At 34.1% G+C, this 24,215-nt stretch overlaps 1 protein-coding gene and 3 non-coding genes across 4 annotated transcripts; all 4 read left to right on the top strand.

The window, feature by feature from the left end:
- Window positions 1-2,374: 2,374 nt before the first annotated feature.
- On the top strand, window positions 2,375-2,493 carry LOC134313084 (5S ribosomal RNA). The gene has a single exon (XR_010011982.1). It is a non-coding gene; the product is annotated as a 5S ribosomal RNA (ribosomal RNA).
- A 7,749-nt stretch (window positions 2,494-10,242) lies between these two features.
- Window positions 10,243-10,361, top strand: LOC134313075 (5S ribosomal RNA). Its single transcript, XR_010011979.1, has one exon. It is a non-coding gene; the product is annotated as a 5S ribosomal RNA (ribosomal RNA).
- A 203-nt stretch (window positions 10,362-10,564) lies between these two features.
- Window positions 10,565-10,683, top strand: LOC134313074 (5S ribosomal RNA). Its single transcript, XR_010011978.1, has one exon. It is a non-coding gene; the product is annotated as a 5S ribosomal RNA (ribosomal RNA).
- Window positions 10,684-11,271: 588 nt separating this feature from the next.
- LOC134311860 (processed variable antigen-like) lies at window positions 11,272-12,552 on the top strand. The gene is made up of 2 exons (XM_062993511.1): window positions 11,272-11,506; window positions 12,113-12,552. Exons 1-2 carry the CDS (start codon window positions 11,272-11,274, stop codon window positions 12,550-12,552), a joined length of 675 nt encoding a protein of 224 aa, XP_062849581.1.
- The last annotated feature ends 11,663 nt before the right edge of the window (window positions 12,553-24,215 follow it).

A 24,215-nucleotide genomic window follows, 5' to 3' on the forward strand; every position in this document is an offset into this window, starting at 1 on the left:
GCGTAAAAGTAAATGGTTTTTTAACAGATTTTATTTTAATTAAACGATCAATAAGACAAGGATGCCCACTATCAGCACTACTGTACACACTAGCTGCTGAACCACTAGGACTAGCAATTAACGAAGAAAAAAGCATAAAAGGAATCTTAATGAACAAAACAGAACAAAAAATGTTTCAATATGCTGACGATACAACGTTTATAGTGCATGACATTGAGAGCGTACAGAATTCAATAAAAATCTTAAAACAATTTTGTAATGGGTCAGGAACAAAGATCAACATGGAGAAAACCGTGTACATAAAAATAGGGAAAGTCCAGAATTTGCCAGACACAATACCTTTTAAGGAGGAAAATACTTTTAAAATTTTAGGCATAAGGATGGGAGGGAATGAGAAAAAAGATAGAGAAATAATCTGGGAGGATATTTTAACTAAAATGAAAACTAGACTAAATTTCTGGAAAATGAGACAATTGTTTTTAGGTGGGAAAATCTTAATTCTCAACACGTTGTTCCTTTCCAAAGCATGGTATACTCTCAACGTCAACAGTGTTCCACAATGGGTTTTAAAACAAATAAAAGCTTTTATTATCAACTTTTTATGGGATGGTAAACCATCGAAAATAGCATACAATACAATAATTGGACAGAAAAAGGAAGGAGGCCTGGGATTAATTGACATTGAAACAAGAATAAAAGCAATGAGAATAAAAATGATAAGAAAATTTTTTGACAGCAACAAACAAGGATGGAAAGAGTATTTCAGAACAATCTTAAAAAAATGCGGGGGAGAAGACATGAAAACAAACACTCTATACATGAAAATAAAAGAAGACATGATACATGACATACCTGAGTTTTATAAAGAGGTTTTTAGAGCTTGGAATGAATTTATGGATTTTATTGTTTTTAATCCAAAAGGAAGAAACCAGATCCTAAATCAACCCCTTTTCTTTAACCCAAACATAAAACTGAATAATAAAGACAAGCATATAAAGAGCTGGTTCCAAGCAGGAATAAGACAAGTGAAAGACATTTTTTATGAATTTATACCAGGATTTTTACCAACACAGGCATGTTTTGACTTAATAAATGCAAAAGAATTTCAAATAAGCCAAGAGCAAATTGAAAAACAATATCAAACAATAAAACAAGCACTACCTCCTGAATGGATACAAGAAATTGAGGGAAATAAAAGTGAAGAAGAAAATCATGAACCAAAAATAAAAGTACAAACAAAAAAGAAAACAAAATAATTTGAGCAATGCAAACTAAAAACCTTTTATGAACTTCTACTAGGAAAAATATCAGAACAACCAAAAGCTAATGCATACTGGAGCAGGTTGTACCCGGATTTAGATGTTAAAAGCATTTGGAAAAACACATACCAAAACTATAAAAACTTACAGCTGCAAAATTTTGATTTTTTACTAAAACACAATACAATTTTTAACGAATTAAGATTATATAAAATAAACTTGTCAGAAACCCCAACATGCAAAATATGTTTTAAAGAGGATGAAGGTCTAAAGCATATGTTTTTTTATTGTGACGAACTAAAAATGTTTCATTACAAAGTTAAAAATAATAACAACACATTTTTTAGAGGACATAAAAGAGGAACAACCTGCATGGGAAACCCTAGTACTGTTTGGATATGAGACTAAATCAGATAAAAAATTTGTTTTAAACCTTATTTTGTCAGTAGCAAGATACTCAATATATGTACGTAAAATAATAACTAAACAAAGAGGAGCTGTTGTACCAATGTGTCAGATATTTAAGCAAAAACTTCAAAACACTTTTAAAGACTTATACTATTATTTTTATAATGAATCAAAATTAATTGATTTTGAAGAATTGGTATTGGTTAATAATCCCTTTATTATTTTCAACGGTAAAGAATGTATTGTGGTTTTACCGGATTGTCATGAAGAACATGATATACTGTAAAATATGAATATGTAAGGAAATGAATTTTTTTTACAATTGTTTTTTTTCATGGTTATTGTAACAAAGCCCTTTTAAATGTATTAATATTTAATGTATTGAAATTTAATGTTTAAAATCTAATAAAAAAATAAAAAATAAAAAAATAAAAAGAACGCCTGATCTAGTCCGATCTCAGAAGCTAAGCAAGGTTGGGCTCAGTCAGTACCTAGATGGGAGACTGCCTGGGAATACTGAGTGCTGTAAGCTTTTCATTTTTTCTTAAGCCCCATTCATTCAGTGTCATTTAGTATCCATCCGTCCGTCCGTCCATCCATCCATCCATCCATGAAAGGCCTTGCTTTTAGTTCCAGCACCGACAGCTAGCTAGCACTCAGTTAGCTGGCTAGCAAGCTAGAACAGGCCTTGAAATCCAACCTCTTTCGCTTACGGCCAAACTACCTTGAGAACGCCTGATCTCGTCCGATCTCAGAAGCTAAGCAAGGTTGGGCTCAGTCAGTACCTAGATGGGAGACCGCCTGGGAATACTGAGTGCTGTAAGCCTTTCATTTTTTCTTAAGCCCCATTCATTCAGTGTCATTTAGTTTCTATCTATCTATCTATCTATCTATCTATCTATCTATCTATCTATCTATCTATCTATCTATCTATCTATCCATCCATCCATCCATCCATCCATCCATCCATCCATCCATCCATCCATCCATCCATCCATCCATCCATCCATCCATCCATCCATCTATCTATCTATGAAAGGCCTTGCCTTTAGTTCCAGCACAGACAGCTAGCTACCACTCAGTTAGCTGGCTGCCAAGCTAGAACAGGCCTTCAAATCCAGCCTCTTTCGCTTACGGCCAAACCACCTTGAGAACGCCTGATAGCGCCTCCTAGTGGTGACAGGAAGTGAACTTTGACCTGCAACAGGAAGAGAGAGGCTCTTCCACAGTGTGTTTGCTTTGTTACTTTTGTTTGTTTAATTTTGTACTAAACTTTGATTTGATTTTTTGTTTTTTGTATACATATTCTTTGAGCTGTCCCCCAGCAGATTAACTGCTTGGGGGTCGGTTTTTCTTTCTTAAAATGGATACAATGGTAAACGACCCTGGACTGGATAATGGAGAAAGATAAATGGATTACCCAAAAACAAACCCAAAAGACAAGATGGCTGAAGAAAACAACGTCGATCAAGGACACCGAGGAAAAGAAAGCGGACTAAATAAACAAGATATTCACATTGAGAGCAGAATTATTAATAATGAAATGCAAAGTGAATCAAACAAGGACAGAAAAGAGAAATCAACAGACAAGAAGGAAAATGTGACAACAGACAACGCTGAACAACAGAAGAACGATCAACAAAGAAAACTACATGCTGAAAGAAAGAAGACGGAAAACTGGAAGAAAAAGATTCAAGAACGAATGGAGATATTTGATCAAGTAAGAAGTAAAACAAGACATCTGAAAGAATACAAAAAAGAAGCAACACTGATTATTGAATTAAAAGAAGGAATGAACGATTAAAATTCTAAACGATAAATTAGGGCCTGGAAAATTAATAGGCCTTAGACACAGACCAAATCATGAAATGGAGCTAACACTGGAAAAAGAAAATATGTGTGAAGAACTTCTAGATGGAATTGAAATTGAAGGACACATGTGTGATGTCAGAAGACTAACATCAACTGAGATGATGGTTTCGTTTCTTAATCTGCCGACCTACATACCAGATGAGGACATACTGCAAAAACTGATGAAATGGGGAGTAACACCAATCCTACCGCTCAGGCGCCGCTTCTATCCGGGCACCTCCGTCGCAGATGGAACACGCTTTATCAAAGTGAAATTTCCAAAAGAGAAAACTTTCAAAAGAGAGTCTCTTCCGTACAGTGCACGTTTTGAAACTGGGGACGGGCAACAATACTTTCGTGTCATACATGACCGACAAGTAAAAACCTGTAGGCTCTGCATGTCAGCCGAACATGTGATGAAGAATTGTCCCCAGTTCTTGTGCAGAGAATGCATGGAACAGGGGCACTACGCTCGGGACTGCATTGCGGTAAGGTGTCCAGACTGCAACAGAGCGATGATCAGATGCAACTGTGAGAACGATCCGTCTGCAGATGAACGGTGCCAAATAGCGGAGGATGAAGACGAAACCCACCAAGCAGACAAAACTGAGGAAATGGAAATCGAACAGACAGAGGAGGAAAACCATCAACTCAAAACAACGGAAGAAAGAGACAACACAGAAAACCAACAAGAAGAAGAAGAAGTAGAGACTTACAATAACCTGAACACACAGGAACAAGCAGCGGCAGAACATACTCAGGACATCATATGGACACAAACTCCACAAGAACCTAACACAGGAATGGACACAAAAGAAGCAGAGACAGAAAAACCTGAAGACAAAACCAGTGAGACAAACAAAAGAGAAAGAGAAGAGATGGAAGTAGAACTTTTCACACCGGTGAGTCAAATAAGCCGCCGCTCAACTAAAAAAGTAATACCTAATGTGAAAGAAGCGTTAAAAAGACACGAGTTATTAAAAATGAAAAGAAGAGGAATGAATAAAAATGATGAAGATTAGCATACATTTTATCCTGCTCAATCTTATGAGCATCTTACTGTTAACATCCTTGAATGCAAGAGGATTGAGCAGGATAGAAAAATACAGGAAACTTATAAAACAAATAGAATTGAATGATATCATATGTTTACAAGAAACGAAATGGAACAATGACCAGATAAATATAGTTAAAAAATGGTGGAATGGTGAATTATTCTATAACAATGACCCAAATCAAAAAAGAGGAGTAGCGATCTTAATAAGAAGAGGGTTTTGTCAAACAGCAAAAGTAATGCATACAGATCAGGATTTTAGTGCTTAAAATAACAACAGAAGAAAATGATATAATAATCTGCAATATACATGCACCTAATGAAGAATATGAAAGAAAAACATTCTTCTTAAATTTAAACAATTTAATGATTAAATGGAATAATGTCATTCTAATAGGAGATTTTAATACTGCTTTAAAAAGAACTGACATAGACAATACAATGGTTTTTAAAGAGGACAAAGGAAGAAATGAATTGTACAAATTAATGCAAGAACATAATTTAGTAGAAATATGGGGAAAAAGAAATCAAGATAAACGAGACTTCTCAAGAAGACAAATAGTAAATGGAATACTAAAACAAAGTCGAATCGACTTATGCCTGGTAAATAAGCAGCATGAAAGTAATGTTTTAAAAGCAAGTTATAAAAAATACACAGAAAGTGATCATGACTTTTTAAAAATTAAAATAGATTTTACCAAAATCGAAAGAGGACCTGGAACATGGATATTAAATACAGAGATCCTAAAAGATTTTATTTTCAAAATAGAAATAGAAAACATTATTTTAAACAATCTTAAATGCAACACATTTTTAGAAAACAAAAGAATATGGTGGGATAACCTTAAAAGAGATATCAAAAATTATGCAATTGAATATGCAAGAAAGAAACAAAAGATAAAAAGAAACAAAGAGATGAGAATAAGAGAAGAGTTACAAAAAGAGCTAGAAAAGTATACAAACTCTAATGGAGAGCTGGGGAAAATAATTAAACTAGAAGAAGAACTAAATGAAATAATAGAAGAAAAATGCAAAGGAGCAATGATTAGAAGCAGAACAAAATATGCGATAGATGGTGAAAAATGTAACAAATTCTTTTTTGATCTAGAAAAAACAAAGAGAAATGCAGATCTAATCAAAAATATAAAAGGAAAAGATGGGAAAATAATAGATAAAAAAGAAAAGATTTTAAAGGAAGTATATCATTTTTATGAGGAACTTTTTAAAAATAATGGAATAAATAAAGAAGAGGAAACACTTTTAAATGAAAAAATAAAAATTAAACTAACAGAGGAAAATAAAGAAATATGTGATGAGGAAATCACTGAAAACGAAATAGAAAAAGCAATAGACAGCCTTAACAATGGGAAAAGCCCGGGCCTAGACGGTTTACCATCAGAATTTTATAAAACTTTTAAATCTATCTTAACACCAATATTACTTACCGTTTTTAAAGAAATTCAAGAAAACGGGCAGCTAACAGAAAGTATGAAAAAAGGTTTAATTAAAATCATATATAAAAAGAAAGGAAACAAAAATGATTTGAAAAAATTTTAGACCAATAAGCCTCCTAAATACGGATTACAAAATTTTAGCAAAGATTTTAGCAAATAGATTAAAAGAAATTTTACCACAAATTATAACAACAAACCAGACATACAGTGTGTTGGGGAGGGACATCTCAGATACAGTGAGCAACATAAGAGATACGATATGGTACATGAAAGAGAAGAACATAGAAGGATACCTCATAAGCATTGACTTTGAAAAAGCTTTTGACAGAATAGAACACGATTACCTTTTTAATCTTTTAGAAACATTGGGGTTTGGAGAATATTTTAAAAGCTGGCTAAAGGTTTTATATACAAACACTATGAGTTGTGTAAAAGTTAATGGTTTTTTAACAGATTTTATCCCAATTAAAAGATCAATAAGACAAGGATGCCCTCTATCAGCATTACTATATACGCTAGCTGCTGAACCACTAGGGCTTGCAATTAATGAAGAAAAAAGCATAAGAGGGATTTTAATGAACAAAACAGAACAAAAAATTTTTCAATATGCCGACGATACAACTTTTATACTGAGTGACATCGAGAGCGTACATAATGCAATAAACATTTTAAAACAATTCTGTGAAGGGTCGGGAGCAAAAATCAATATGGAGAAATCCGTTTACATAAAAATAGGAAAAGCACAAAATTTGCCAAACACAATACCTTTTAAAGAAGAAAACAGTTTTAAAATTTTAGGCATTAGAATGGGAGACAATGAGAAAAAAGATAGAGAAATAATCTGGGAAGATATTTTAACTAAAATGAAAACAAGATTAAACTTCTGGAAAATGAGACAATTATTTTTAGGGGGAAAAATCTTAATACTCAACACTTTGTTTCTTTCTAAAGCATGGTACGCTCTGAATGTCACCAGCGTTCCACAGTGGGTTTTAAAACAAATAAAAGCTTTTATCGTCGACTTTTTATGGGATGGTAAACCATCAAAAATAGCGTATAATACAATAATAGGACCAAAAAAGAATGGAGGTCTTGGATTAATTGATATAGAAACAAGAGTAAAAGCGATGAGAGTAAAAGTAATAAGAAAATTTCTAGATGAGAACAAACAAGGATGGAAAGAATATTTTAGAATAATTTTAAATAAATGTGGAGGGGAAGATTTGAAAACAAACACATTATACATGAAATTAAAAGAATACATGATAAATGATATACCAGAGTTTTACAAAGAGCTTTTAAAAGCATGGAGTGATTTTATGGATTTTGTTGTTTTTATTCCAAAAGGAAAGAACCAAATCATGAATCAACCCCTTTTCCTTAACCCACACATTAAAATAGAAAGTAAGGAGGTACCTATCAAGAGCTGGTTCCAAGCAGGAATAAAACAAGTAAAATAAATTTTTTATGAAGTCATACCTGGATTTTTACCAACGCAAGCATGCTATGATATAATTAACGAAAAAGAAGTAAACATAAACATAAAGCAAGTTGAAAAACACTATCAAACAATAAAACAAGCAATACCGTCTGAATGGATAAAAGAAATTGAGGAAAATAAAAAAGAAGAAAAAAATCATGAACCTAAAATAAAAGTACAGACAAAAAAGACAACAAAAGAAATTGAAGAATGCAAACTAAAAACTTTATATAAACTATTACTGGAAAAAATGTGGGTAGAGCCCAAAGCAAATGCGTACTGGAGCAGACTATATCCAGACTTAGAAGTAAAAAACATATGGAAAAATACATACCAGAAATATAAAAACTTACAATTGGAAAACTTAGATTTTTTCAATTTTCAATGAACTAAGACTATATAAAATAAAACTATCAGAAACCCCAATATGCAAAATCTGTTTTAAGGAAGACGAAGGTCTAAAACATATGTTCTTTTATTGTAATGAACTAAAATGTTTTAATACAAAACTGAAAATAATAGCAGCACACTTTTTAGAGGACACAGATGAAAAACAACCTGCATAATAATAATAATAATAATAATAATAATAATAAGTTCAACTTATATAGCGCCTTTCACCAAGCTCAAGGTCGCTGTACAGTATAAAAAGTGAAAACAAACGACAACACGCAAAACAAGACAAAACAAAAACAAAACAAAAACAATTCAACAGTGTGTAAGGATAGGTTAGAGATATAAGTTCAAGAAGTAGAATGAAAATGTTGTGAGAAGAGATGAGTTTTTAGAGACACCTTGAAAGCAGAAAGAGAAGAAATAGAGCGAAGAGTCGAGGGCAGAGAGTTCCAGAGTGTTGGGGCGGCAACGCTGAAGGACCTGCCACCCATAGTGGACATCCTAAATCTAGGAACAGAGAGCTGATTTTTGTCTGATGACCTTAGTCTGCGTGATGGTGTGTGGAGTGTGAGGAGTTTAGTAAGATAGGCGGGAGCGAGACCATGAAGTGCTTTAAAAGTCATGACCAGAATTTTATATTTAATGCGCATGGAAATTGGCAGCCAATGTAGTTCTTCCAAAACAGGGGTGATGTGGTCAAACTTTCGGGTAAATGTCAGGACCCGAGCAGCTGCATTTTGTATGGTTTGCAGGGGACGGAGGGTTTTGGCGGGAAGTCCGTGCAATAAGGAATTGCAGTAGTCCAAACGGCTGGTGACAAAAGCGTGTATCAGTGTTTCCGCCACCTCAAATGAAAGATATGGACGGAGACGAGTAATATTGCGAAGCTGAAGGAAGGCTGATTTGGATAGTGATTTCACATGAGGACCGAATGAAAGCAGAGGGTCAAACAGAACACCAAGATTGCGTACACAGCTGGAAGGTGTGATGGAAACATTCCCAATGAGGAGGGGAGAGTTTGTGAAAGAGGAAAGTGAAGTTTTAGTGCCCACGTAAAGAAGCTCAGTCTTAAGGGGATTAAGCAGCAAGAAATTTGAATGCAGCCAGGATTGAAGTTCCTGGATACACAAGGTGAGCGAGGCGGGAGGAAAAGAGATGGATGGTTTGAAGGCAAGGTAGAGCTGGGTATCGTCTGCGTAGCAGTGAAAGTTAAGACCATGTCTGCGTATGATGGAACCAAGTGGAATGATATAAATAATGAAAAGAAGAGGCCCCAGTACAGAGCCTTGCGGTACCCCTTGTTTCACCAAAGCAGTGTCGGAAACATGATTACCCAAGCGAATGAAAAAATGCCTGTCAGATAGATAGGATTTGAACCAGGAGAGTACAATGCCAGAAATCATGGGAACCCCTGATATTATTCGGACACAAAACTAAATCAAATAACACGTTTGTTTTAAATCTCATTTTATCAGTTGCAAGGTACTCTATACACATACGAAGAACAATAACAAAACACAGAGGGATCGTTTTACCAATATGTCAGTTTTTTAAACAAAAACTTCAAAATACTTTTAATGATTTATATTATTATTTTTATAATGAATCAAAATTACTAGAATTTGAAGAACTGGTGGTAAGAAACAATCCTTTTATTGATTTTAACTGGAAAGAATGTAAGATTATTTTACCTGATTGTTCTTAAAAACATGATGTGTTATTAAATGAACCTGGTAATTTAACAAAGCAATGTTTTTAATGTGAATAAAGAATATTTGTATTATTGTAACTTTAAATGTATTTATGTGTTTACTGTATTTATGTGTAAGATTATTAAATAAATAAAAATAACTAAAAAAAAAAAAAAAAAAAAAAAAAAAAAAAAAAGAACGCCTGATCTCGTCTGATCTCAGAAGCTAAGCAAGGTTGGGCTCAGTCAGTACCTAGATGGGAGACTGCCTGGGAATACTGAGTGCTGTAAGCTTTTCATTTTTTCTTAAGCCCCATTCATTCAGTGTCATTTAGCTTCTATCTATCTATCTATCTATCTATCTATCTATCTATCTATCTAATCTATCTATCTATCTATCTATCTATCTATCTATCTATCTATCTATCTATCTATCTATCTATCTATCTATCTATCTATCTATCTATCTATCTATCTATCTATCTATCTATCTATCTATCTATCTATCTATCTATCTATCTATCTATCTATCTATCTATCTATCTATCTATCTATGAAAGGCCTTGCCTTTAGTTCCAGCACAGACAGCTAGCTACCACTCAGTTAGCTGGCTGGCAAGCTAGAACAGGCCTTGAAATCCAGCCTCTTTCACTTACGGCCAAACCACCTTGAGAACGCCTGATCTCGTCTGATCTCAGAAGCTAAGCAAGGTTGGGCTCAGTCAGTACCTAGATGGGAGACTGCCTGGGAATACTGAGTGCTGTAAGCTTTTAATTTTTTCTTAAGCCCCATTCATTCAGTGTCATTTAGCTTCCATCCATCCATCCATCCATCCATCCATCCATCCATCCATCCATCCATCCATCCATCTATCTATGAAAGGCCTTGCCTTTAGTTCCAGCACAGACAGCTAGCTACCACTCAGTTAGCTGGCTGGCAAGCTAGAACAGGCCTTGAAATCCAGCCTCTTTCGCTTACGGCCAAACCACCTTGAGAACGCTTGATCTCGTCTGATCTCAGAAGCTAAGCAAGGTTGGGCTCAGTCAGTACCTAGATGGGAGACTGCCTGGGAATACTGAGTGCTGTAAGCTTTCCATTTTTTCTTAAGCCCCATTCATTCAGTGTCATCTAGCTTCTATCTATCTATCTATCTATCTATCTATCTATCTATCTATCTATCTATCTATCTATCTATCTATCTATCCATCCATCCATCCATCCATCCATCCATCCATCCATCCATCCATCCATCCATCCATCCATCCATCCATCCATCTATCCATCCATCTATCTATCTATGAAAGGCCTTGCCTTTAGTTCCAGCACAGACAGCTAGCTACCACTCAGTTAGCTGGCTGGCAAGCTAGAACAGGCCTTGAAATCCAGCCTCTTTCGCTTACGGCCAAACCACCTTGAGAACGCCTGACCACGCCCACGGAGTGAACAGGAAGTGAAAGGTGCAGAGGGGAGAGAAAGGCTCTCCCATTGTTTGTCTAATTTATACTTATTATTTGTTAACTAGTTATTTTTTGGAACCTACTTGCAGTTTTATTGATTTAGTTAAAGCCCCCCAGCTGAAATACTGCTTGGGGAGCTATTTATTTATTTAGGTTTGTGTATTTTCAACAAAAATGACAACAACGGCTTTGACAATGGAATGGAACACTGGACAATGCAATATGGACACGGACTTGAACAAGACGCAGAATATGGACAGATATACGGAAAATGAACTAGGAACGAAAAAACAGACTATGGAAAGGATTACCCTAGAAACAAAAAACAAAGGAAAACAACAAAATGGAAAAGATGGCAATACAGCGGAAAACACAAAACAAAGACGAGAATACACGCAAAGATCAAGACAACAAAGGAACTACCAAAAAGAAGCAACGGTTATCGTGGAAACGGGAGGTATTATAAACCTGACGGCGATGGATATAATCAAAGCAGTGGATAACGAAATCGGATTCGGCAAACTACTGGCAGTGAGAAGCAGACAAAACAAGGAATTCGAAATTACATTAGAAGATGAAGAGGATGCTGAAAAACTAATAGATGGACTAATTATAAAAGACAAATTGTGTGAAATAAGAAAACTATGTTCGAGTGAACTGATGGTTTCATTTTTAAACCTACCGGCATATCTAAAAGACAGAGTAATATTACAAAAACTGATAAGTTGGGGAGTGACTCCTATACTCCCAATCAGGAGAAGATTTTACCCAGAAACGACTGTAGCGGACGGAACAAGATTCTTAAAAGTTAGATTCCCTAAAGAGGTCATCTCCTTGCCATACAGCGTGAAGCTGGAAACAGCGGAAGGACCACAATATTTTAGGGTAATACACGACAGACAAATAAAGATGTGCAGATTGTGTACAAGCCCGGACCACATAATGAGAGACTGTCCGAATTTCACATGACGTGAGTGCATGGAGCAGGGGCATTACGCAAGATACTGCGGAGCAACAAAATGCCCAGTGTGCAACCACGCACTAATAAGCTGTGTATGTACAGAAACTGAAACATCGGAGAGAGAGACTGAAACGGGAGAAAAAAGAAACCAAGAACAGACAAACATAGAAGAAGAAACAGAACAGGAAACACAGACAAACGAGAAAACAACAGCTAAAGAACAGACAGAGAATGGGGACGACAATACAAAAGAAGACACAACTAAAACAATAGAAATGGAACAAGAAACAGACAACAAAGAAGAAGAAGAGGAAACAATGGACACAGACAACACAAAAGAGACAGACAGTAAAGGAATTGACAACGTTTTTAAAACAGAACAAATGGCGAGGACAACTGAAGGGACAAAAAGAAAGACTAAACCGCAACCAAACATAATAAAAGCTTTGGAAAAACAGAGGAAAAGAAGAGAAATAGCAAAGGAGAAAAGAATAGAAAAAACGGGTATGTTTGACGTTTTAAGTGAAGTACATTTAGAATAATGGCAAGTTTTAGGTGTGTCACTCTTTTAATGAGTGCGTTTATTTTAACATCAATCAATGTAAGGGGGATTAGTGATTTTATGCATTTTAAAAGATTGATACACCTAACAAATAAAACTGATATTTTATGTTTACAAGAAACATTTTGGAATAATGAAATAGCAGAAGACTTAAGTAAAGAGTGGGAAGGGCATTTAATACATAATAGTAGAGAAAATAAAAGAGGAGGAGTAGCAATTTTAATTAAAAAAGATATTTTTGAAAAGGTAGAAAAAATTTACGCACACAAAAATGGACGTATTTTAAAAGTTAAATTAACAAACAATAACAAAAGTTTAACTATATGCACAATACATGCACCAAATAATGTAAAAGAAAAAGAAAACTTTTTTAAAGATTTGAGTGTTTTAATGGAAAAATGGGATGAGAATATTTTAATAGGAGATTTTAATACTGTTTTTAGTAAAATAGATATCAACGACGAAATGAATTTTAGAACCGACACAGGAAGAGAACAATTAAAAATTTTAATGAATAAACACAATATAGTAGATGTATGGAGACAGAATAATCCTGAAAAAAGAATCTATTTGAGGGAAGAAATATATCAAAACAAACGGAAACAAAGCAGGATAGACTTTTTATTAAGCGCTGAAAAAATAAAGGCAAACATGGAAAAAATAGAATACAAAAAATACAATTTTAGTGATCATAATTTTATAACGGCGAAATTTGATTTTAATGAAGTAGTGCGAGGGTCAGGAGTGTGGGCTTTTAACGCAGAGCATCTACAAGATGAAATATTTAAAATTGAAATTAAAAACATAGTTGAAAACAGTAAAGAAGATATTTTATACAAACAAGAAATAGGAGTATGGTGGGATAACCTAAAATATGATGCAATAAAATATGGGATAAAAATGAGACAGATCAAAAGAAGCATAGAGATCAGTAAAACGGAAGAACTAGAAAATGAACTAAAAAAGATAGAAAAGAATAAAGGAGATGTCGGGAACATCTTAATACTAGAAGAAAAATTAAAAGAACTAGAAGAAAAAAGTTTCAGAGGAGCAATGATCAGGAGCAAAGCACAGTATATGATGCAGGGGGAAAAATGCACCAAATATTTCTTTGAGCTAGAAAAAACAAAACAAAAAGCGGATGAAATGAAAGTAATCAAAACAAAGGAGGGAAGAGAGGTTAAAACAACAGAAGGAATTTTAAAAGAGGTGCACAGTTTTTATTCCAATTTATTCACAAAAACAGAAATAGAAGAAGAAGAAAAGAACTTTTTATTAACACATATTAAAACGAAACTTAAAGATGAGGATAGAAAAATGTGTGACAAAGCGATAGAAGAAGAGGAATTAGAGGAAGTAATAGATATTTTAAAAAATAAGAAAAGTCCAGGAATAGATGGTTTTACAGCGGAATTTTATAAAGCTTTTAAAACCACTTTTATCCCAATTTTAGCTAAATTATTTAATGAAATATATAAACAAGGAGAAGTCACACAACAAATGAAAAAAGGTATGATTAAGATGATTTTTAAGAATAAAGGGGATAAGTCTGATCTAATACAATATAGACCTACCTATAGACTACAAAATTTTAGCAAAGGTTTTAGCAAATCGTTTAAAAAAGGTTTTACCGGACATCATAAAAACGAATCAAGCATATGGAGTTTTAAATAGAGACATTGCAGACACAATAAGCAATATAAGGGATACCATATGGTATATGAAAACAAAAAAGATAAAAGGATATTTAATTAGTGTAGACTTTGAAAAAGCTTTCGATAAAGTAGATCACAAATACCTTTTTGATGTTTTAACAGCTTTTGGGTTTGGGGAAAGTTTTAAACGGTGGTTAAAATGTCTTTACTCTGACGCATACAGCTGCGTAAAGGTTAATGGTTTTTTAACGGATTTTATCTCGGTAACACGATCAATACGCCAGGGCTGTCCTCTATCTGCACTTTTATACACTTTAGTGGCGGAACCGCTTGGTTTGGCCATTAGTGCAAACGAGGACATTCAAGGAATTTTTATAGAAGGTACAGAAAAACAAGAGAAAATATTTCAATATGCTGATGACACAACACTGATTTTAAAAAATATTGATAGTATAAATAGAGCACTGAAAATCTTAGATAGATACTGTAAAGGATCTGGAGCATATGTAAATAAAGAGAAAACACAATACATGAGACTATGCAATGCCGAGATTTTACCTAAAGACATTAATTTTAACGAAGTAAAAGAGAAGATAAAAATTTTAGGAATATACATAGGGGAAGATGAAAGCGAAATAAGAGATATCATATGGGAAGAAACATTAAACAAGATGCAGAAAAAACTAAATAATTGGAGAAGAAGGAATTTATTTTTAAAAGGGAGGGTCCTAGTAATTAATGCATTGTTTTTATCAAAAATGTGGTATGCGGCCGGGGTAGTAAGCATGCCGATGTGGGTGGTCAAACAAGTTAAAAGGACAATACTTGATTTTTTATGGGAGGGAAAACCGGCAAAAATTGCGTATGATACATTAATAGGGAAAAAGAAGGATGGCGGAGCAGGACTTTTAGACATTTTTATAAGAAAACAAAGTCTAAGGGTAAAAGTAATTAAAAAATATCTAAACGAGGAAGAACATGTTTGGAAAAAGATTTTTAATTTTTATATGAATAATTGTGTAGGAAGAGACATGAACACAAATGTTTTATACATGAAAATAAAAGAGAACATGTGTCAGGATGTGCCGGACTTTTATAAAGAGGTTTTTAGAGCTTGGGGTGATTTTATGGACAATATCATTTTTAAAGTGGAGGGGAGAAAACATCTTTTAGATCAACCAATTTTTTTAAACAAACAGATACTTTTTAATGAGTGTTCACTGTTTTTTAAAAACTGGTTTGAAGCAGGTGTTAAACAGATAAAATATGTTTTATATGAATTTCGCCCAGGGTTCTTACCCACACAGGCAATTATAGACTTTATAGAAGAGAATGAAGAGATAGAAAACAAAGATGGCATCGAAAAACAATATGGAATTTTAAAACAAGCAATACCGGAAGAATGGATTAAAAAGATAGAAAATAATGAAGAAAACAAAAACATGAGAATAGAAGTGAAATTTGAAAAAGATGTAATCCAGATAAATAACTGTGTTTTAAGAACTTTTAATGAGATATTTGTAGCCAAAGCGTGGGTAGAACCCAGGGCGAGATTATATTGGAGTAAGATGTATCCTGATCTAGAGATAAAGAGCATATGGGAACCTTACACAGGACCAAAGCTGCTAATTTTAGAGAACTTCGACTTTTACTTAAAACATAACTGCATTTATGATGAACAGAGATTACACAAATTTAAACTTAGTGATAATCCAAATTGTAAAGTATGCGACGAAAATAAAGTAGAAAACATAAAACATATGTTCTTTGAGTTCAAAGAAATTAGATGTTTTATACTGAAATTAAAGAGAATGGTCAGAGATTTATTGGGGGACAAGATAAATGATTTTAATTGGGAAACTCTGTTTTTATTTGGTTTTAATAGTAAAAGCAAGAATACACTGATCCTAAACACTATTTTAGCGGTTGCTAGATATACGATATATTTAAGACGCAATATAAGGAAATATAAGCAACTGTCTGTCAAAATGTGTGTAATATATGAAAAGAAACTGGAGTATTTTTTAAGGATGTTTTATGAGTTTTATAAAATGAATGGAAAAGTAGAAGTTTTCGAAAATATATTTGTAAAAACAAACTGCTTTTTTGAAATGACATGGAGTGGAGTTAAAGTAAATCTACCGGCATGTTCATGTCTGAATTTTTGAATGTAATGTACCGATTGTTATTTTTTAATGGTTTCAAATGTAATATTTTCATGTAAAATATTTATTTGATTATTTAAATGTTTAATTTATGAAGTTAAAATGTTTGTTGTAATGTACATTTAAATGGTTAATAAAGAAAAGAACTTGAGAACGCCTGATCTCGTCTGATCTCAGAAGCTAAGCAAGGTTGGGCTCAGTCAATACCTAGATGGGAGACCGCCTGGGAATACTGAGTGCTGTAAGCTTTTCATTTTTTCTTAAGCCCCATTCATTCAGTGTCATTTAGCTTCTATCTATCTATCTATCTATCCATCCATCCATCCATCCATCCATCCATCCATCCATCCATCCATCCATCCATCCATCCATCCATCCATCCATCCATCCATCCATCCATCCATCCATCCATCCATATCTCTGAAAGGCCTTGCCTTTAGTTCCAGCACAGACAGCTAGCTACCACTCAGTTAGCTGGCTGGCAAGCTAGAACAGGCCTTGAAATCCAGCCTCTTTCGCTTACGGCCAAACCACCTTGAGAACGCCTGATAGCGCCTCCTAGTGGTGACAGGAAGTGAGACACTTTACAACTGCAGTTTGGGAGGGAAAGGCTCTCCCATTGTGATCCTTTGTTTGTTTGTTTAATTTGAGTTTTCAGTTTTAGTATATTCTTTGTTTTTGGATTGTTTCTTTTCTTTCTGCCCCCCAGCAGATTGACTGCTTGGGGGTCGGTTTCTTTTCTTTCTTTCCCTTAAATGGATAAACTGGCAAACGACCCTGGACTGAATAAAAAACAAAGAGCTATGGATTACTCACCAACAAAACAGGACAACACGGCTAATGACAACAGCATGGACGAAGGACACAGAGAAAAAGAAAACGGACTACATAATGAAGATAACTCAAAAACAAGTGGAATAATTAATCATCAAATGCAATCTGAATCAAACAAGGATATAAAAGAGAAAACAACAGACAAGAAGGGAAATACAACCTCAGACAAAGCTGAACCAAAGAAGGATGATCAACAAAGAAGGACACATGCAGACAGAGAGAAGACAGAGGACTGGAAAAAAAAGATACAAGAAAGGATGCAGCTATATGATCAAGTAAGAATTAAAGCAAATCATCAGAAAGAATATAAAAAAGAATCAACACTGATTATTGAATTAAATGGAGGGATGAATGTAACAACAAACAATATAATTAAAATTATAAATGACAAATTGGGACCCGGAAAACTGATAGGACTTCGACGCAGACATAATAATGAAATAGAATTAACACTGGACAAAGAAATGATGTGTGATGAACTTCTGGACGGGATAGAAATTGAAGGACATATGTGCGACGTCAGAAGATTGACCTCCATGGAGATGATGGTATCTTTTCTAAATCTGCCAACATACACTCCCGATGAAGAAATATTACAAAAACTGATGAAGTGGGGAGTAACACCGATTCTACCGCTTAGGCGCCGCTTCTATCCGGGCACCTTAGTTGCTGACGGAACGCGTTTCATAAAAGTGAAGTTCCCAAAAGAGGTAGTGTCCCTTCCCTATAGCGCACGGTTCGAAACTGGGGACGGGCCGCAATACTTTCGAGTCATCCATGACCGACAAGTTAAAATATGTAGGCTCTGCATGTCCGCAGAACATGTAATAAAAAACTGTCCCCAGTTCTTGTGCAGAGAGTGCTGGGAACAGGGACACTATGCTCGGGACTGCGATGCAGTAAGGTGCCCGGACTGCAACCGAGCAATGATCAGATGTAACTGTGAGAATGAGTCGGTTGCAGATGAGCGGCACCATGTAGCGGAAGATGAAGAAGAAACCCACCAAGAAGGAAAAGCTGAGGAAATGGATATCGGACAGACAGATGAGGAAAACTATCAACCCCAAACAAGGAAGGGAATAGACAAAACAGAACGTCAAACAGAAGAAAAAGAGAACTATGATGATACACAGGAACAAGCATCAGCAGAACACATACAGGAGATGATATGGACACAAACATCACAAGAAATCAACACAGGAATGGACATCAAACAAGCAGAAACAGGAAAAAATGACGAAAAAGCCAATGAGACAAACAAGAGAGAGCGAGAAGAGGTGGAAGAAGAACGGCCCTTACCGGTAAGTCAACCGAACCGGCGCGCAACAAAAAAATAATACCCAACGTAACGGAAGCAGTAAAAAGACATGAGTTGCTAAAAATGAAAAGAAGAGGATTAAAGACAAATGAAGATGACTAACAAACACTCTTTCCTGCTCAATCTTATGAGCACTTTATTAATAGCATCGTTGAATGCGAGAGGACTGAGCAGGATCGAAAAGTACAAGAAACTTACCAAAATAATAGAATTAAATGATATCACATGTTTACAGGAAACAAAATGGACAGATGAACAGATAAATGTATTTAAAAAATGGTGGAATGGTGATTTATACTTTAACAATGACCCCAACCAAAAAAGAGGTGTAGCGATTTTGTTAAAAAGAGATTTTTATCAAACAGCAAAAGTAATACATACGGATGGGGAAGGAAGGATTATAGTTTCCGAAATACAAACAGAAGAAAAAAACATAACAATTTGTAATATACATGCACTCAATGAAGAATATGAAAATTAATTTTTTTTTCTACATTTAAACAATTTAGTAAACAAATGGAATAATGTCATTATAATAGGAGATTTTAACACGGCTTTAAAAAGAACAGACATAGACAATACAATGGTTTTTAGAGAAGACAAAGGAAGAAATGAATTGAACAAATTAATGCAAGAACATAATTTTGTAGAATTATGGGAAAAAAGAAATAAAGATAGACGAGACTTCTCAAGAAAACAAATAGTAAATGGAATACTAAAACAAAGCAGAATTGATTTATGTCTAGCAAATAAGCAATATGAAAGTAACGTCGAAAAAGCAAGTTATAAAAAATACACAGAAAGTGACCATGAAATTCTAGAAATAAAAATAGACTTTACCAAAATTAAAATAGGACCTGGAACATGGATATTAAACACCGAATTCCTAAAAGATTTTATTTTTAAAGCAGAAATAGAAAACATTATTTTAAACAATTTTAAATGTAACACTTTTGTAGAAGATAAAAGAATATGGTGGGACAACCTTAAAAGAAATATTAAAAACTATGCAATTGAATATGGAAGGAAAAAACAAAAGATAAAAAGAGACAAAGAGGTAAATATAAGAAAAGAGCTACAAAAAGAGCTAGAAAAAGATACAAACTCTCAAGAAGATCTGGGGAAAATAATGAGACTAGAAGAAGAATTAAATCAAATAATAGAAGAAAAATGTAAAGGGGCAATGATTAGAAGTAGAACAAAATATGCAATAGAAGGTGAAAAATGTAACAAATTCTTTTTTGACCTAGAAAAAACTAAAAGGAATGCAGATAAAATCAAAAATATAAAAGGAAAAGATGGGAAATTAAAAGATAAAAAAGAAGACATCTTCAAAGAAACATACAATTTCTACGAAAATCTCTTTAAAAACAGAGAGATAACTAAAGAGGAAACTTTTTTAAATGAATAAAAACTAAAATAACAGAAGAAAATAAAGAGATGTGTGACGATGAAATCACTGAAAATGAAATAGAAAAAGCAATAGACATCCTTAACAATGGCAAAAGCCCAGGTCTAGATGGTCTACCATCTGAGTTCTATAAAACCTTTAAACCTATTTTAACACCAATCTTACTTACTGTTTTTAAAGAAATACAAGAAAACAGACAGTTAGCAGAAAGTATGAAAAAAGGTTTAATTAAAATAATCTATAAAAAGAAAGGAAACAAAAACGATCTGAAAAATTTTAGACCAATAAGCCTTTTAAATACAGACTATAAAATCTTAGCAAAGATATTAGCAAACAGATTAAAAGAAATACTACCACAAATCATAACAACAAATCAGACATATAGTGTTTTAGGAAGAAACATTTCAGATACAGTGATTAACATAAGAGACACCATATGGTTCATGAAAGAGAGAAACTTAGAAGGATATATCATAAGCGTTGACTTTGAAAAAGCATTTGACATGATAGAACACAGTTACCTTTTTAATCTTTTAGAAACATATGGGTTTGGAGAGAATTTTAAAAGCTGGATAAAATGTCTATATACAAACACTATGAGTTGCATAAAAGTAAATGGTTTTTTAACAGATTTTATTTTAATTATACGATCAATAAGACAAGGATGCCCACTATCAGCACTACTGTACACACTAGCTGCTGAACCACTAGGACTAGCAATTAACGAAGAAAAAAGCATAAAAGGAATCTTAATGAACAAAACAGAACAAAAAATTTTTCAATATGCTGACGATACAACGTTTATAGTGCATGACATTGAGAGCGTACAGAATTCAATAAAAATCTTAAAACAATTTTGTAATGGGTCAGGAGCAAAGATCAACATGGAGAAAACCGTGTACATAAAAATAGGGAAAGTCCAGAATTTGCCAGACACAATACCTTTTAAAGAGGAAAATACTTTTAAAATTTTAGGCATAAGGATGGGAGGGAATGAGAAAAAAGATAGAGAAATAATCTGGGAGGATATTTTAACTAAAATGAAAACTAGACTAAATTTCTGGAAAATGAGACAATTGTTTTTAGGTGGGAAAATCTTAATTCTCAACACGTTGTTCCTTTCCAAAGCATGGTATACTCTCAACGTCACCAGTGTTCCACAATGGGTTTTAAAACAAATAAAAGCTTTTATTATCAACTTTTTATGGGATGGTAAACCATCGAAAATAGCATACAATACAATAATTGGACAGAAAAAGGAAGGAGGCCTGGGATTAATTGACATTGAAACAAGAATAAAAGCAATGAGAATAAAAATGATAAGAAAATTTTTTGACAGCAACAAACAAGGATGGAAAGAGTATTTCAGAACAATCTTAAAAAAATGCGGGGGAGAAGACATGAAAACAAACACTCTATACATGAAAATAAAAGAAGACATGATACATGACATACCTGAGTTTTATAAAGAGGTTTTTAGAGCTTGGAATTAATTTATGGATTTTATTGTTTTTAATCCAAAAGGAAGTAACCAGATCCTAAATCAACCCCTTTTCTTTAACCCAAAACATAAAACTGAATAATAAAGACAAGCATATAAAGAGCTGGTTCCAAGCAGGAATAAGACAAGTGAAAGACATTTTTTATGAATTTATACCAGGATTTTTACCAACACAGGCATGTTTTGACTTAATAAATGCAAAAGAATTTCAAATAAGCCAAGAGCAAATTGAAAAACAATATCAAACAATAAAACAAGCACTACCTCCTGAATGGATACAAGAAATTGAGGGAAATAAAAGTGAAGAAGAAAATCATGAACCAAAAATAAAAGTACAAACAAAAAAGAAAACAAAAGAATTTGAGCAATGCAAACTAAAAACCTTTTATGAACTTCTACTAGGAAAAATATCAGAACAACCAAAAGCTAATGCATACTGGAGCAGGTTGTACCCGGATTTAGATGTTAAAAGCATTTGGAAAAACACATACCAAAACTATAAAAACTTACAGCTGCAAAATTTTGATTTTTTTACTAAAACACAATACAATTTTTAACGAATTAAGATTATATAAAATAAACTTGTCAGAAACCCCAACATGCAAAATATGTTTTAAAGAGGATGAAGGTCTAAAGCATATGTTTTTTTATTGTGACGAACTAAAATGTTTCATTACAAAGTTAAAAATAATAACAACACATTTTTTAGAGGACATAAAAGAGGAACAACCTGCATGGGAAACCCTAGTACTGTTTGGATATGAGACTAAATCAGATAAAAAATTTGTTTTAAACCTTATTTTGTCAGTAGCAAGATACTCAATATATGTACGTAAAATAATAACTAAACAAAGAGGAGCTGTTGTACCAATGTGTCAGATATTTAAGCAAAAACTTCAAAACACTTTTAAAGACTTATACTATTATTTTTATAATGAATCAAAATTAAGTGATTTTGAAGAATTGGTATTGGTTAATAATCCCTTTATTATTTTCAATGTTAAAGAATGTAATGTGGTTTTACCGGATTGTCATGAAGAACATGATATACTGTAAAATATGAATATGTAAGGAAATGAATTTTTTTTACAATTGTTTTTTTTCATGGTTATTGTAACAAAGCCCTTTTAAATGTATTAATATTTAATGTATTGAAATGTAATGTTTAAAATCTAATAAAAAAAAAAAAAAAAAAAAAAAAAAAAAAAAAAAAAAAGAACGCCTGATCTTGTCTGATCTCAGAAGCTAAGCAAGGTTGGGCTCAGTCAGTACCTAGATGGGAGACCGCCTGGGAATACTGAGTGCTGTAAGCTTTTCATTTTTTCTTAAGCCCCATTCATTCAGTGTCATTTAGCTTCTATCTACCTACCTACCTACCTACCTACCTACCTACCTACCTACCTATCTACCTATCTATCTATCTATCTATCTATGAAAGGCCTTGCCTTTAGTTCCAGCACAGACAGCTAGCTACCACTCAGTTAGCTGGCTGGCAAGCTACAACAGGCCTTGAAATCCAGCCTCTTTCGCATACGGCCAAACCACCTTGAGAACGCCTGATCGCGCCTCCTAGTGATAACAGGAAGTGAACTCTGACCTGCAGTTTGGGAGGGAAAGGCTCTCCCACACCTTTTCTTTGTTTGGTTATATTTTGTTTTTTTGACAGAAAGTTGTTTTTGGAATAAGTTTCTTTTACAGTTTTCTTTTGTTTTAGCTCCCCGGCAGCTTTTCTGCTTGGGGAGCCTGTATTTTCTTTAAAAAAAAAAAAAAAAAAAAAAAATGGATGGATCAAACGGCTTGAACTCAGCTACCGAAACAGGACAATGGATAAAGGATCACCCTACAAAGACTATGTTAGAGATGGATGGATTACAAGGTTTTGACACGGAAAAGGATCAACGGACAAAGAGAATGGACACCCCAAAAAATGATGCTATTTCTGGGAAGGAAAATGAAATTGAAAAACAAGGAGTAAACAAAAAGAGCAAGGAGACACAGAACAATGGATTTAATCTGAAACCAAAATACCAACATGAGTACCGAAAAGAAGCAACGCTAATAATTGAACCGAGCATGACAAACGACGAGTTAACAGTCGGTGATTTAATAAAAGAACTGGACAAGATACTTGGACCAGGGAAACTAATAGGACTAAGACCAAGACAAAACAATGAGTTTGAAATAACTTTGGACAGTGAACAGTCTTGTGAGCTTCTATTAGATGGATTAACAATTAAAGGACATAACTATGATATCAGAAAGCTGTGTGCAAAAGAAATGATGGTGTCGTTTCTAAACTTGCCAACATATACAGATGATGCAGAAATCTTGTGTAAACTGATGAAGTGGGGGGTAACCCCGATCCTCCCGATTCGTCGCCGCTTCTACCCAGGCACAACGGTAGCTGATGGAACAAGATTCATTAGAGTGAAGTTCCCGAAGGAAGTGGTATCACTACCCTACAGTGCAAGATTTGAAACTGGGGATGGTCCGCAGTATTATCGGGTCATACATGACAAACAGGTCAAGGTCTGCAGACTCTGCATGAGCCCAGGTCATGTGATGCGAAGCTGTCCCCAGTTCACATGCAGGGAGTGCCTGGAGCAGGGCCACTTTGCCAGAGAGTGCCAAGCGACAAGATGCCCTGACTGCAACAAGGCTCTAATCCGTTGTGTCTGTGAACCGGAGGAAGAGATGGGGCAACATGAAGATGAAGCAGCAGAGGGTACGGGGACCCCCCCACAGAAGCAAACACAAGA

This window comes from Trichomycterus rosablanca, chromosome 4 (genome assembly GCF_030014385.1).
Source record: "Trichomycterus rosablanca isolate fTriRos1 chromosome 4, fTriRos1.hap1, whole genome shotgun sequence".
Classification (NCBI taxonomy): Eukaryota; Metazoa; Chordata; class Actinopteri; order Siluriformes; family Trichomycteridae; genus Trichomycterus; species Trichomycterus rosablanca.